Source organism: Pseudoliparis swirei, chromosome 3 (assembly GCF_029220125.1).
Source record: "Pseudoliparis swirei isolate HS2019 ecotype Mariana Trench chromosome 3, NWPU_hadal_v1, whole genome shotgun sequence".
Classification (NCBI taxonomy): domain Eukaryota; kingdom Metazoa; phylum Chordata; class Actinopteri; order Perciformes; family Liparidae; genus Pseudoliparis; species Pseudoliparis swirei.
In genome coordinates this window covers 25,440,224-25,456,722 of record NC_079390.1, presented here as the reverse complement: position 1 = coordinate 25,456,722, position 16,499 = coordinate 25,440,224, and the positions used below count along the sequence as shown (strand labels likewise).

Genomic DNA, 16,499 nt, shown 5'->3' with positions numbered 1-16,499 from the left:
AGCATAGAGGCTGGTAGGAACCGTTTAGCTTAGCATAGAGGCTGGTAGGAACCATTTAGCTGAGCATAGGGGCTGGTAGGAACCATTTAGCTTAGCATAGAGGCTGGTAGGAACCATTTAGCTTAGCATAGAGGCTGGTAGGAACCGTTTAGCTTAGCATAGAGGCTGGTAGGAACCGTTTACCTTAGCATAGAGGCTGGTAGGAACCATTTAGCTTAGCATAGAGGCTGGTAGGAACCGTTTAGCTTAGCATAGAGGCTGGTAGGAACCATTTAGCTGAGCATAGAGGCTGGTAGGAACCATTTAGCTTAGCATAGAGGCTGGTAGGAACCGTTTAGCTTAGCATAGAGGCTGGTAGGAACCGTTTAGCTTAGCATAGAGGCTGGTAGGAACCATTTAGCTTAGCATAGAGGCTGGTAGGAACCGTTTAGCTTAGCATAGAGGCTGGTAGGAACCGTTTAGCTTAGCATAGAGGCTGGTAGGAACCATTTAGCTTAGCATAGAGGCTGGTAGGAACCATTTAGCTTAGCATAGAGGCTGGTAGGAACTGTTTAGCTTAGTATAGAGGCTGGTAGGAACCATTTAGCTGAGCATAGAGGCTGGTAGGAACCGTTTAGCTTAGCATAGAGGCTGGTAGGAACCGTTTAGCTTAGCATAGAGGCTGGTAGGAACCATTTAGCTTAGCATAGAGGCTGGTAGGAACCATTTAGCTGAGCATAGAGACTGGTAGGAACCGTTTAGCTTAGCATAGAGGCTGGTAGGAACCATTTAGCTGAGCATAGGGGCTGGTAGGAACCATTTAGCTTAGCATAGAGGCTGGTAGGAACCATTTAGCTTAGCATAGAGGCTGGTAGGAACCGTTTAGCTTAGCATAGAGGCTGGTAGGAACCGTTTACCTTAGCATAGAGGCTGGTAGGAACCATTTAGCTTAGCATAGAGGCTGGTAGGAACCGTTTAGCTTAGCATAGAGGCTGGTAGGAACCATTTAGCTGAGCATAGAGGCTGGTAGGAACCATTTAGCTTAGCATAGAAGCTGGTAGGAACCGTTTAGCTTAGCATAGAGGCTGGTAGGAACCATTTAGCTTAGCATAGAGGCTGGTAGTGACGGGCTAGCTTAGCATAGGGACTGGTAGCGACGGGATAGCTTAGCATAGGGGCTGGTGAAGGCCAGTGAACAGTTCTGTGAAGCTGAACCGGTCTTCTCCGTTTCATGATCCGGTTCCTCGTGTTTCGGGTCGTGGGAAACTGGAGCTTCATCTCCTGAGCAGATAGTCTGTGTTTGAGTTGAGGATTAGTGGGAGGAGTCAGAGGCTGATCTCACTCACACACAAACACACATGTATATAAACGCACACACATACAGACACACACACACACACACACACACACACACACACACACACACACACACACACACACACACACACACACACACACACACACACACACACACACACACACACACACACACACACACACACACACACATCCTTGCGTACCTCCTTTGTGGGGCCTGAACTTGTTTTACCCAAATGTGGGGCCCACCCTTTCTAGTGGTTCTACACCTCCGTAAAAATCAGGCATCATAACAAAAAAATCTATCAATTTAATATCTATTCAATTTATCAAATTTCCAAACTATTTTCTTTGCGCTAGTTTTTTGGTTACTTCGTGGGGTCCGTTTCTAGCATTCACAACTTGTGGGGTCCATTCTCACACACACGGGGGGAGAGAGAGAGAGGGGGATTCAAGATTCAAGATTCAAGATGTTTTATTTGTCACATACACACACAGGGTGTGCAGTGAAATGAAAGTGGCAATGCTCAGCAGGAATGTGCAAGGGCAACAAGTACACACTATTTACAATAAAAAACAACACAATATTTACAGTACAATATTTACAGTAAGTGTGTGTGTGTGTGTGTGTGCCTAAGAGGGGCAGTTGTGTGGGTCTATGTGGGGGTCCTGGTGAGGTCGGAGTTCACAGTCCTGATGGCCTGAGGAAAGAAACTCCGTCTCAGTCTCTCTGGAGAGAGAGGGGGAGAGAGAGAGAGAGAGAGAGAGAGAGAGAGAGAGAGAGAGAGAGAGAGAGAGAGAGAGAGAGAGCATCAGTCTCTGTCCCCGCTAGAAACGTTCCCACATGAAGCTCTTGGCCCATGAGGACTCGTGGATCTTTGACCGCTCCTGGAGCAGCAGTCTACCCGAGGAGGAGCCCCCCCGGCCGGCAGGAGGCTGCCCGACGGCCCGCTGACCCTCACCTGCTGCCCCGCGCAGCGCGAGCCCGGCACGAGCGCTCCGGACTTTACCGACAGCCGCTCGTCCACCGGAGCAGCCGGCGTGTTTTCATTTGCCGGGTTTTAACGGTTTTAACGGTTTTAACGGTTACGCCGCATCACGATGAGTCTGAGGACCAACGGCTCCTCCGAGGAACTTTACGCCGGGACGCCGCCGACGGGCTCCAACCGCACCGCCGGCTCCCAGCAGGACGCCGCCCCGCTGGACCTGGGCCGGGCGGTGCCGGTGGGCATAGTGCTCGCCTCCTTCATCGCGTTCGCCATCGCGGGGAACGTCCTGGTCATCCTGTCGGTGGTCTGTAACCGACACCTGCGCAGCCCGACCAACTACTTCATCGTCAACCTGGCCATCGCGGACCTGCTGCTGGGCACCACGGTGCTGCCGGTGTCCGCCATGCTGGAGGTCAGTGACTATCGATTATTGATCATATAATCAAAACTAGCGTTGACATAATCAATCGATTGGTTCAACGGTAATCAATGAAATAGTTTGTGATCAACAAGATGTGGAAGACTGAACAAACAAGAATAACAAATATCGTTATGTTTTAGACTCGTTGGACTGAAGGTGATCAATAAACATATTAATAGATGAATTCACTGAACGTATTGATATTGGAAATAATTATTATCGGTAAAATGGATCTGATCATATCATAAAAATCATAAATAAGAAAACCGGAGAGAAGGCAAAGAAAAGAAGAACAATCATGTCAACATCATGTCATCATCAAGTCAACATCATGTAAACATCATGTCAACATCATGTCAACATGTCAACATCATGTCAACATCATGTAAACATCATGTCATCATCATGTCATCACCATGTCAACATCATGTCAACATCATGTCATCATGTCAACATCATGTCAACATCATGTCATCATCATGTCATCATCATGTCAACATCATGTCATCATGTCAACATCATGTTAACATCATGTCATCATCAAGTCAACATCATGTCAACATGTCAACATCATGTCAACATCATGTCATCATCATGTCAACATGTCAACATCATGTCAACATCATGTCATCATCATGTCAACATCATGTCAACATCATGTCATCATCATGTCAACATCATCATGTAAACATCATGTCATCATGATGTAAACATCATGTCATCATCATGTCAACATCATGTCAACATCATGTCAACATCATGTCATCATGTCAACATCATGTCATCATGTAAACATCATGTCAACATCATGTCAACATCATGTCATCATCATGTCAACATCATGTAAACATAATCATGTAAACATCATGTCATCATCATGTAAACATCATGTAAACATCATGTCAACATCATGTCATCATGTCAACATCATGTAAACATAATCATGTAAACATCATGTCATCATCATGTAAACATCATGTCATCATGTCAACAACATGTAAACATCATCATGTAAACATCATGTCATCATCATGTAAACATCATGTCATCGTGTAAACATCATGTCAACATCATGTCATCATGTCAACATCATGTAAACATCATCATGTAAACATCATGTAAACATCATGTCAACATCATGTCAACATCATGTAATCATCATCATGTCAACATCATGTAAACATCATGGAAACATCATGTAAACATCATGTCATCATCATGTCAACATCATGTAAACATCATGTCATCATGTCAACATCATGTAAACATCATGTCATCATCATGTCAACATGTCATCATGTCAACATCATGTCAACATCATGTCATCATCATGTCAACATCATCATGTAAACATCATGTCATCATCATGTCAACATCATGTCAACATCATGTCATCATCATGTCAACATCATGTCATCATCATGTCAACATCATGTAAACATCATGTCAACATCATGTCAACATCATGTCATTATGTCAACATCATGTCATCATGTCAACATCATGTCAACATCATGTAAACATCATGTCAACATCATGTCATCATGTCAACATCATGTAAACATCATCATGTAAACATCATGTCATCATCATGTAAACATCATGTAAACATCATGTCAACATCATGTCATCATGTCAACATAATGTAAACATCATCATGTAAACAGCATGTCATCATCATGTAAACATCATGTAAACATCATGTCAACATCATGTCATCATGTCAACATCATGTAAACATCATCATGTAAACATCATGTCATCATCATGTAAACATCATGTCAACATCATGTAAACATCATGTCATCATCATGTCAACATCATGTAAACATCATGTCAACATCATGTCATCATCATGTAAACATCATGTCAACATCATGTCAACATCATGTAAACATCATGTCATCATCATGTCAACATCATGTAAACATCATGTCATCATCATCATGTCAACATCATGTAAACATCATGTCAACATCATGTCAACATCATGTCAACATCATGTAAACATCATGTCATCATCATGTCAACATCATGTCATCATCATCATGTCAACATCATGTAAACATCATGTCAACATCATGTCATCATCATGTAAACATCATGTAAACATCATGTCAACATCATGTAAACAGCATGTCATCATCATCATGTCAACATCATGTAAACATCATGTCAACATCATGTAAACATCATCATGTAAACATCATGTCAACATCATGTAAACATCATGTCATCATCATCATGTCAACATCATGTAAACATCATGTCAACATCATGTCATCATCATGTCACTGGTCCTGGTTCTCTGGTCCCGGTCCTGGTTCTGTGGTTCTGGTCCTGGTTCTGGTGTTGATGTTGGAGGAACAGGAACACACCGGACGGCACTGACTGAAAGAAACAGCGGTAGACTTCTACTTTACATCTATAAGCGTTTTATTCAGAAATCAGGATACAAGTAGACATCATGCATGGACCCCTCCGCCTGGTACCTCTTGTATTCAGACCAGAGAGAGGCGCCTTAGCAGAGGTCATTGTAGTATTTACGTGTCTGTACTGACATGTAATTGTCTAAACAAAACACTCGGTATTCGCGTGATCATTTGCGGCGCAGTATGCGTCCATCTTTATTCTCCGATCCGAACCTTGACCTGGATGACATCATTTATAAGCGACACTTCCTTGAACCGGAAGTCAAGATACTACATCCTACTTCTTTTGAAATAAACATGACTATAGTTGCCAAATTAAATAGTAAACATCACTTACTTAAACATTTCAAAACAAACTAAATATGGGCAGTTATGTATGCCAAATCTGCAAGAACATTGGATTACTGAAGGATACACAAACTATCAGTTATTAAATATGAACAGCTGTTACTAAATGGCATTTCAACTATGCTAACTGTAACATTTTCATGAACATATCCCTCAGTTTTTCCAATGCTGGGTATCACAAGTTCAATCTGTCTGGTGGCTTTGAGATGCGGCCTGACCTCGGGTAATACAGTCTGGTGGCTCTTTGGAACCTGTATGACCTGCAGGGTCCTGCTGGACTGCTTGAGACTCAGTGTCCTCAACCTCCATCTGGTGGTTGTTTGGTGGAAGTACCGGGTCTGCTCTACTTTCACACCAAGAGGTGACGCCGGTCACGCCCGAGCGTGTGACCTCCATCAGTGCGAACATTGTAGGATCTCTGGGTACCTGCTGGCTCGACGACTGCTGCGGGTTCCCATGTCCCTGTTGGAAGCTGGAAGCGGACCAGAGCTCCTTCTGGTAGTGCCGGTCATGTCGTAGCATTCCTGTCGTCATATTGTTTTTGTCTCTGCTGGCACAGTTGCCTTCTGCTGTGAACGACGCTGCGACAGACCAGTTCGGGTTGCAGTTGTTTCTCTGTGCTCATCAGCAGCTGCGCTGGTGACTTCAGTCCATCAACTGGTGTGTTTCTGTATTCCAGTAAACGGAGGTACGGGTCTATCCTCTGCATGTGCTCTGTCCATGAGGGCTTTGACAGTCTGAACAGTCTTCTCAGCCAAACCATTCCTCTGCGTACAGCGGGCTGCTTGTGGGATGCTCAAAGTCCCATGCGTGAGCGAAACCTCTGACCTCTTGTGAACTGTAGCGAGGTCCATTGTCACTGACTCCTGTCTGTGGTATTCCAAATCTGGCGAACATGGATTTCAGCTTTTTGATGACAGTTGTAGATGTGAGGTTGGTGATTTTCTCTACCTCACAGTACCTGCTATAATAGTCAACAAGAACTATATAGTCAGTCCTGTTCCATGTGAACAAGTCTGGCTCCTGTTTGCCAAGGTCGTTCTGGGATCGGATGTGAGAGCATCGGTTCCTTTGCATTAGAGCTGCGTCGCTCAAGGCAGATGCTGCAAGATCCGACTAGTGCCTCTATCCGTTTGCACATTCCTGGCCAAACAGAACGTCTCTTGCTCGCTGCTTACACTTCTCTAAGTGTCCTGTGTTTATGCGTGAAAGCATTTCAGCTCTGAGTGAGGCACGATAATTTTTTCACCCTTGAGCAGGATCCCATTAGTCTCTGATATCTCGTCCCGATGATTCCAGTACTCAGCGATAGCAGACGGACATCGTTTGTTTGCCTCAGGCCATCCTGCTTGGAGAACTTGTCTCAACATTGAGAGTTGCTCATCTTGTGCTGTAGCGGCTTTGATTTCTGCCATTTTGCGATCACTCACCGGTGCACTGCTGATCACCGTATGGATTTGTAAATCCATGCCTTCACTTAAAGAGTTATCATTACACTCAACCGGCTTTCTGGAGAGCGCGTCCGCGACCGGGATTTGTTTTCCAGGCTTGTGTGTCATGGTAATGTCGTACCTTTGTAGTTGCAGTATCATGCGCTGTAGGCGTGGCGGTGCTGCTGCCAAGGGTTTCCGCATGATTGACTCCAATGGTTTGTGGTCTGACTCGACAGTCACCTGTCGTCCGTACAGATATTGGTGAAAGCGTTTGCATCCAAAGAGCACTGCGTACAGCTCTTTTTCAATTTGAGCATAATTCTCTTCGGTCTCATTCAGTGTCTTGGATGCGACTGGTTTCTCTCCCTGAAGCAAAACTGCTCCTAAGCCGCATTTTGAAGCATTGACCTGTAGCTTCACCTCTTTTGTGTGGTCGAAGTATGTGAGCACTGGGCCGGGCTCCTGTGTTAGTAAGTCTTTCATTTGCTAGAATACACCGTCTTGGTTTGAATCCCATATGAACTCACTGTTCTCTTTCAGCAGTTGTCTGAGCGGGGCGACTGTCTCTGAAAGTCTGGGTGCAAACTTGGAGAGGTAGGTGACCATGCCCAGCCTGGTCTCCAGCTCTGCTTTGCTGCGTGGGGGGCTCATTTCTTTAATTGCTTTGACTTTGTTGGGGTCGGGCTTGATGCCTTCTCTTGTGTTACGAACTCAGACACTTAGGAAGTAGGACCCAATTGCACGACCCGGGAGACAGAGATAAAGTATTTGTAAGTACTTTATTTTTCGGGTGCAGTGAACAAAATGAAGCGCGCTCAGTGAGGATCAAAAAAAACTCCAAGAGCACAACATAACCCGACCTGATCATGGCAAAAGACCAGACAAACTGACAAGGAACACTGGGAGACAGGGGAATTTAAGCACATGGTAACAAGACACAGGTGGGACCAATCAGGGGCGGCTGACACTGATGAGCATAGGAGACAGGTGTGATGACAGGTGAAAACAATCAGGAAGCCTGGAATGAGAGAAAGCTAACATAAATGACCTGAACCTCTCTAGCATATCTGTCGGTGCACAACAGTACCCCCCCCTCTAGGGCCAACTCCTGATGGCCCAGGCTGATTGTAAAGTCGTGGATAAGAGTCTAACACTATAAAATGAAGAGCAGCTCAGCTTCTAGCCTCAGGACCGTAACTCCCTTCCAGTTTATCAGGATTGCCCCCCCCCTTACGGGACGGACTCAGTAGCTACGGACCTTAAACGCCACCCCCTTCAAAGAAACTGGGGCGGGGGAGGGGAGGAGGCGACACAAGTGTGCTCACACACTGCTTGATTCTACTAACGTGAAACGTTGTGTGCACTCTCAAGGTCTGGGAGTTGCAAGCGCATCGACGCCGGGTTGATGACTCTGGACACTAAACGGACCCACAAAACTCGAGCCAGTTTTCTTTGAGGCGACATGGAGTGGTAAGTCTTGGTAGAGAGCCAAACCTTTGGCCTGGACTGTAGGAGGAGCGACCCTCGCGATGAACGTCCCAACAGCCTTCATCCGAGCTGAACTCGGAGAAGAGACTGCGAAACCAGCCCAAACTCTGCGACACAACGTCTGATCATGTGCCGCCGATGAACCATCCACTCCTTCCTCGTTGTTAGGAAAAGAGGCTGGAAACCATTGACACAATGGAATGGAGAGACCCGTGGGGTGAGGAAGGGTATTGGGCAACCTCGACCCATGGGAGGTGGTCACCCAGGTGGTCTGGTTCCGGAGACGAGGCAACGAGCTCTAGTCTAGTTCTGGTTCAGACTCCGACTGACGTGGCCAGAAGGGTGGAGGTGTGGGCAACTCCCATGATAGGTGGTCCCTCCAGGTGGGGTGGTTGGGGAGGAGACGACGCGGAGTAGTCTTCTCTAGTTGGTTCCAGGCGCTCCCGACTGTCCATTTGACTGAGGGTGATATCCTGATGACAGGCGCTGGCGGTGGCATGCTGAGTCGACAAAACTTTTCCAGAAGGCGGAAATGTGTGGACCCCTGTCGGAAACAATGTCATTAGGGAATCCATGGATCCTGAATACATGATTCATCATGACCTTCTGTGGTGAGGTGAGGAGGACAAGGCTTTAGACTTGTTTACGCTTCTTTTAAATCATGGTAACAGGAAGGTACCTTGTGTAGATCAGGATAGTCAGGGTGATCTATAATGATCCTACTAGAGTCTGTTGGTGCATTAACAGGTTCTGAAGCACACCTGCCCTTACAATCCTCCCCATTCCTTAACTTTCCCTGAAGGCCAGTCTATGTGTCCAATCTCCTAAAAATAATCGGGTGCTGAGTCGACAAAAAATATGGAAACATGCTCTCGGTATGGTCCTTATTTATAGTAATCATCGCCTGTGCAATCAGTAACTGTGGGAAACACAAGCAAGCGCTAGGCACTGGCTGCACACTAACAGAGGATGAGATGACAGTTTTTTTTTTTTAGCTGTTTGTTTAGGCCCCAGTCTATAAGGCTTTCGTCAGCCCCTGAGTCTTAACACACCCTGGTCAATGGTCTGATTGTTAATACAAATGTCTACCTGAGTAACAGGTCGAGGAGGTTCCTGGACCTGGTGAGCACGATCTTTCCCCGGACTGAAGCGATGCTACGACCCAAGGTCGCAGTAGAAACAGCAACCTCCCGTAGACGGCGCTCCCCTCCTCCAGAGAAAGCCTGCCTGGTTCTTCGGTTTCACCGGAGTCATTCCGGAAGTGTAGTCCCTCGATGGTCCGCCATGCTGGAAATCCGCTCCTGGCGGCGCGACTGGCGCGAATTCTGAAGCTGGGGAAAAGCTTCGGCGCCGACGCCCTCTCTCTTTCCCTCAGACTTCTTTATCGATCCGGATGATCCGCGATCCGGATATTCAGGGATTCCAGATCCTCCAGTGGTTCCAGTGGGTCCTTTATCTTATCGAAGTCCTGGCCGCGAAGGCGGCCACGGCGAGCCGGAAGGGAAACTGCCCTCACCAGCCGCCCTCCTGACTGCGAGCACACTCTTCCTTTTCATAGGATTGTTGATGACCGGCTGGGCTGCAGAAAACAGCACCTCCCGAGCCTGCGCGCCTCTCCTGCCAGAGCCCTTCCGTGGTTTGGAAGCAGCGTAGCGGGTTCGGAGAGCCGCCCTCGAGTGTAGTCCTGGATGGTCCGGCAACATGGTTTGAAATCCTCCCCTCCAGCACCCGAGCTGAAATTCTGGACATCTCGATGGTGTCGCCGACGCCTCTCTCGCTCTCTCGAAGACGCGGTTAATCCGGATGGGCACAGGCGATGGGATTCGTCCAGATCCCGGTTCTCCCAGCTGGTGGCTGGTCCTTTATCGAAAGTCCTGTCCTGAAGGCCACGAAGAGCGGAACATTCCATCCGCTGTCGCTGCTGCTGCGCTGTTTCGATGGCATAATCAACATCAACCACCTGACGGTTGAGCTGTGAAAAACGAATCTTCTGCTGGCTCCGCTGCAGGCGATGAGAGGTCAAAAAAGGTCAAAAATAGTCCTATGAAATCATAATGGTAACAGTAACATAGTTCGGTGTCTCTAGACCATCATGGCTGTGCAGCAGCTGCTCCCTGCTATGAGACACAATAAACGCCACACTACCATGCTCCAGATAAAAATAAAAAGCTTGTTGTGTTGATGCAGATCACAGATCAGAAGGCTCTGCAAATTCAAGAGTCTCCGGAAAAATCTCTCTCGAAGAGCCACCGAAGGGGAGGAAAAGCCCTGACTGGGTGCGTCAGCTGGATTGACAGGCAAAGGCTCAGCTGTGGGATGACGTCACCGAGGAGCAGTCTGTTGATAGTGAAAAAATTATTCATTTGGGCAACCAGTTGTTGCATCTGTGTACTAGATAATTCCCCCCTGAAGGCGCCCCTCGGCCTCTCAGCTCTTTTAGCATCCCGCTGTTTCTTTCCTCGTGATGAAAAAATGAAAAACTGTACGCCCTGTAGGCGGCGGCGTTCGTGGGTGCGCTGGGGGTGGGTCCATTGGTCCATAGTCTGTCGGTTACTTAACTCAGAGACTTAGGAAAAGTAGGAATCACGGAGACAGAGATAAAGCAGTTAAGAAGTGTTTATTTTTCGTTTTTATTTTTCAAATCCAAAAGAACGCGCGTAGAGGATCAAAAAAACTTTTCAAAAGCACAAATAACCCCCTGACTGATGGCAAAAAAAGAGACGAACTGACAAGGAAGGACTGACTGGGAGGGGAATTTAAGTTAACATGGTAACAACACAGGTGGGGGACCAAAGGGGGCGGGCTGACACTGATGAGCATAGGAGACAGGTGTGATGACAGGTGAAAACAATCAGGAAGCCTGGAATGAGAGAAAGCTAACATAAATGACCTGAACCTCTCTAGCATATCTGTCGGTGCACAACATCTTGTCAGTTTATGTCCAAAGTAGCTCACCTCAGTTACGCAGATGCTGCTTTTGTCTTTGTTGAGCTTTATTCCTTTCTCTCTGGTTCTCTCCAGCATGGCATCGTGCTCCTCTTTAGTGCGGCCATACACCAGAATGTCATCCACTGTGGCTGCGACACCTTGAAGCCCCTCGTAGGCCTCGTCAACTCTCCTCTGGAACTCATCCTGTGCACAAATGATTCCAAACGGCAGCCTGTTGAACCGATATCTGCCGTCGATGTGTTGAACGTGGTCAGCATGGATGATTCCTGGCTGAGTTTTATTGTCCAGTATCCAGATCTAGCGTCTAGTACACTGAAGTACTGTGCTCCAGCTAGTCTTGGTGTGACATCATCTCGAGTGGGAAGTGGATCGTGGGGTCTCTGGATAGCTTTGTTTAGGGCGCGGGGATCTAAACACACCCGAAGCTTTCCTGTTTTAGGTTTTTCCACTGTCACTCGTGCATTTACCCACTCAGTCGGCTCTGTGACCTTTTGGATTATGTCCTTTTTTTCCATATCATCAAGCTCATCTTTGAGTCTGTTGCACAGGGCATATGGGATGCGGCGTGGTGGGCACACCACCGGTGTTGCTGAGGGTTTACGGTGAAAGGTGCATTCTCCAGGGAAAAGTCCAATGCCTTCAAATACGTCAGCAAACTCTTCTGTGATGCTGGCGTGTGTCTTTGGTTGTGCGTCAACCATGTGCACGAGCCTGATCATGTTTAAATCTAAACATGCACGTCGGCCCAATACAGGTGGGGCATTTTCTGCATACACTATGTCAAAATCTAACATGGCTGTTTTCTGCCTGTATCTTTGTTTTTCTTTATAATAGTGTCAATGTACAGATCCACTGGTACCTGTTCTGTGCTTTCTGTAACAGTATGCACTCCCTTGGGCCTGTACTTTGTTGACTGATACTGTGTTTTCGTCCTACACATATTAGCAAAGTGGTTGGGCTTCTTGCACTCGTTACACTGACGTCCTTTCGCGGGAAGCTCCTCCTCCTCCGTGTTCTCTGCCGCATGCTCCACACTCCTCGCCGTGCGTGACACTGTTGCTGTCGTTGCCGCCAGTAAACTTTGGTCCGTATCTTTGTTCGGAACTGAACGGCCTTCTGCTAACTGCATGGACAGACTGGCTGTGTTAGCAGCGGGGAAACCCATCGTCTTTAGCTGCTGCTGTGATAGCTCGTGTGAGCGCGCAATGTCTATCGCTTTCTCGAGCGTTAGATCCAGACCATGACAGAGTCATTTCTCCCGGACTCTTGGAGAGTTTGTAGCTAAAACAATCCGGTCTCTAATCATCTCATCAGCGTTAGGGTAGTTGCAGTCCTTTACTAGCAGCTTTAGCTCAGTCACAAACTGGTCGAAACTTTCACAATCCGTTGGTATCTTTTCATGGAATTTATATCGCGCGAATATGGGGTTAGCTTTGGGCGTTACATATCCTTCAAACTTCCCATAGTACGTTTGGAGTACCTTCCTCACCGATCCCACTTCTGACACCATGTAGTATTTATGTGTATGTACTGACATGTAATTGTCTAAACAAAACACTCGGTATTCGCGTGATCATTTGCGGCGCAGTATGCGTCCATCTTTATTCTCCGATCTGAACCTTGACCTGGATGACATCATTTATAAGCGACACTTCCTTGAACCGGAAGTCAAGATACTACAGTCATCAAGACCAGTTCTGATTGGTCCAGCGAAGAGAGGGCGGTGTCTTCTCATTGGTTCTTCGTCTCTCTGCCTCCATCGCTGTCGTTCATTCATTGGTCCTTCTCGGCCCGCCAATGAGAGCATATGTTGTGAAAAAGTGTGGGAAGAGAAAGACTTGTTTCTTTCTTTGAAGCTTATTCCACTGAGCTCGGGAGTTTTCTAAGATAGTCTTATCTCTTCCGAGGTGGGATGCGCTGCGTCCAGAAGGTCGTTTATCAAAAGGCCTCTTCACGTGTGTGTGTGTGTGTGTGGGTCAGAGAGGCCTGTGGTTGAATCCGGATATTAATTGCCAAAGCTGGACCGTTCCTGATCTTATCTGCGCTCAGTAAATGTCTCTGTGGCTCACCTGTTCATGTGAGCATGAGTGTTGCTTTGTTCTATTCAAATCTAGGGTGAGCGTTGGTGCATGAAGTTTATTTTGTGTCACTGTTATCTTCTTTGATCAGTCAGGCTGACGCCCTGCTGAAGCTTCTAACTCTCGTCCAGTGTTTTTCCACTTTACACATAACATTCATGCACAATACACTAGGCTATGCTAAGCTATAATATATATTCTTTTCACTGGTCCTGGTTCTCTGGTCCCGGTTCTCTGGTCCCGGTTCTCTGGTCCCGGTCCTGGTTCTCTGGTCCCGGTTCCCCCTGCAGGTGCTGGGCCGCTGGGTGCTGGGCCGCGTGTTCTGTGACGTGTGGGCGGCGCTGGACGTGCTGTGCTGCACGGCCTCCATCTTGTCTCTGTGCGTGATCTCCATCGACCGCTACCTCGGGGTCCGCTACCCGCTGCGGTACCGCGGCCTGGTGACGGGGCGCCGCGCGTTGCTCGGCATGCTGGGAGTCTGGCTGCTGTCCGCGGTCGTGTCCGTCGGCCCGCTGCTGGGCTGGAAGCAGCCGCCGTCACAGGTACGCAAACTACCCATCATGCACCTGTGAAGCGGCCCCGCCCACAGCCCTCCTGTCCCCGCAGGACGCCGCGGTGTGCGCCATCACCGAGGAGCCGTTCTACGCGCTCTTCTCCTCGCTCGCCTCCTTCTACGCGCCGCTCGCCGTGCTGCTCGCCATGTACGGCCGCGTCTACGTGGTCGCCCGGCGCACCACCCGCAACCTGCAGGCCGGCGTGCTGAGGGAGCGCCTGAGGGACTCCCACGAGCTCACCGTGAGGATCCACCGCGGCCACCCGGGCCCCGCCCCCGGCGCCGGAGGGGGTGGAGCCTCGTCCGCTCGCAGCCCGCTCGCCCTCAAGCTGCTGAAGTTCTCCAGAGAGAAGAAAGCAGCCAAGACGCTCGGCGTGGTGGTCGGCATGTTCGTCCTCTGCTGGCTGCCCTTCTTCCTGGCGCTGCCCATCGGTAGGCTGCCAATACGCTTATTGATTACCCATCGGTAGGCTGCCAATACGGTTATTGATTACCCATCGGTAGGCTGCCAATACGGTTATTGATAACCCATCGGTAGGCTATCAATACTGTTATTGATTACCCATCGGTAGGCTGCCAATACGGTTATTGATAACCCATCGGTAGGTTATCAATACTGTTATTGATTAACCATCGGTAGGCTGCCAATACGGTTATTGATAACCCATCGGTAGGCTATCAATACTGTTATTGATTAACCATCGGTAGGCTGCCAATACGCTTATTGATTACCCATCGGTAGGCTGCTAATACGGTTATTGATTACCCTTCTTCCTGGACCTGCCTATCAGTATGCTATCAAGACTATTCTAGTGTTCACCATGACTCATCAAATGATGATGATGATGATGGTGATGTCATGGTGAATGTTGCCCCCTGGTGACCAGCATTCACTTAACAGCTTTAAATGTCAATCAGTTATATTATCAGAAATATTAAATCAGTGTGTGTGTGTGTGTTCAGCCTCCATCAACAGTAATCTTCGTCTTCCTGAAACTTTTTTTAAAGTTATCTTCTGGTTGGGATACTTCAACAGCTGCTTGAACCCCATCATTCCACTACTATTCCAACCACTACTCTAACACATCCTACCACATATACCATTACTGTTACCCGGAGTTTGCTACCACCACCAAACTTCACTACTACTCACTACCACCACTACTACTACTGCTACTACCACCACTACTACTACCACTACTACCACTGCACCACTACCACCACTACCACTACTCACCACCATCACCACCATCACCACTATCACTACTACTACTACTACTACTACTAATCTGCCTTCCAACTTTACCACCATCACCACCACCGCCACTGCTACCACCACTGCCACCACCACCACTACCACCACTGCCACCACTGCCACCACCACTCACCACCACCTCACCACTACCACCACCACTGCTGCCACCACCACCACCACTACCACTCCTCCCACCACCATCACCACCACTGCCACCACCACCGCCACCACCACCACCACCACCGCACCACCACCACCACCACCACCACCACCACCACTGCCACCACTGCCACTGCCACCACCACCACCACCACCACCACCACCGCCTGCCACCACCACCACCACCACCACCACCACCACCCTCTCCCACCACTATCCTACCACTGCCACCGCCACCACTGCTACTGCTACTACTACTACTGTTACTACTACTACTGCTACTACTACTACTACTACTACGACTACAACTAGTACCATTACTACTACTAGTATTTTTACTATTAAAATGATTTAGAAATGAAATGGAAGATTCAGATCAGGTTCAGTATTCTGTTCAGCCCTCTAAAGTTCTGGTTCTGGTTCTGGTCCAGGCCTTCATTCGGATCCTGCGGTGTCGGTGGAAGAGGAAGTGTCCGGCGTCCTATACCCACCGCTGCCACCAGGGGCCCTACACCTCGTCCTTCCTGAGTGGCAGCCAGCAGACCCTGTCCTCCATCGGTCCCGGTCCAGGCTGCGGGCTCCACCCCCCACACGGCCCGCCCCCTCCGACCGAGACCCCGTCAGCATGAAGAGCAGCATGTAATGTTTCACTGACGTGACCTTTATTTTGAAATCCTTCTCTCAGACTTACGTGAAGAAGCTCAGTGATTCTGCTGAATGTTGATTTACTCTACATGTCAACAGTTTGATCACAGCAGAAAAGTGTGTTTTTGTGCGTGTTTGTGTGTGTTTGTGTGTGTGTTCGTGCTACTATGCTAAGCTAGGCTAACCACTTTGTATCACTGTTCCTTAAATTGAGACCATTAAGGAGTTAAATGTTGTAATTAAAGCTGATAATTTAAGTGAATGAATAAAGTACAAACCAAGACAACATATCATTCTGGACTGGAATAATGTTTGTTTATATGTGTATACAGATATGTATATATTTATATATATATATATATATTTCTTTATTTATTCATGAATATATATATATGTATATATATATAGAGTTGTGATAGCTGGACTGGATATTATCAGAAAAACTACAATATA

The 16,499-nt window shown here is 47.7% G+C and overlaps 1 protein-coding gene across 1 annotated transcript; it reads left to right on the top strand.

Annotated features, from left to right (window-relative positions):
* Window positions 1-2,197: 2,197 nt before the first annotated feature.
* Window positions 2,198-16,334, top strand: LOC130190290 (alpha-1A adrenergic receptor-like). The gene is made up of 4 exons (XM_056409616.1): window positions 2,198-2,697; window positions 13,725-13,976; window positions 14,041-14,419; window positions 15,833-16,334. The coding sequence occupies exons 1-4, from the start codon at window positions 2,398-2,400 to the stop codon at window positions 16,042-16,044; spliced, it is 1,143 nt and encodes a 380-aa protein (XP_056265591.1). The 5' UTR covers window positions 2,198-2,397; the 3' UTR covers window positions 16,045-16,334.
* Window positions 16,335-16,499: the final 165 nt, after the last annotated feature.

Excerpts from the sequence above, each read along its gene's own strand:
- LOC130190290 (XM_056409616.1), top strand. The coding sequence starts at position 2,398 with ATGAGTCTGAGGACCAACGGCTCCTCCGAGGAACTTTACGCCGGGACG. Across the intron at positions 2,698-13,724 it reads CGGTGTCCGCCATGCTGGAG|GTGCTGGGCCGCTGGGTGCT; the intron begins GTCAGTGACTAT and ends TTCCCCCTGCAG. Across the intron at positions 14,420-15,832 it reads CTTCCTGGCGCTGCCCATCG|GCCTTCATTCGGATCCTGCG; the intron begins GTAGGCTGCCAA and ends GTTCTGGTCCAG.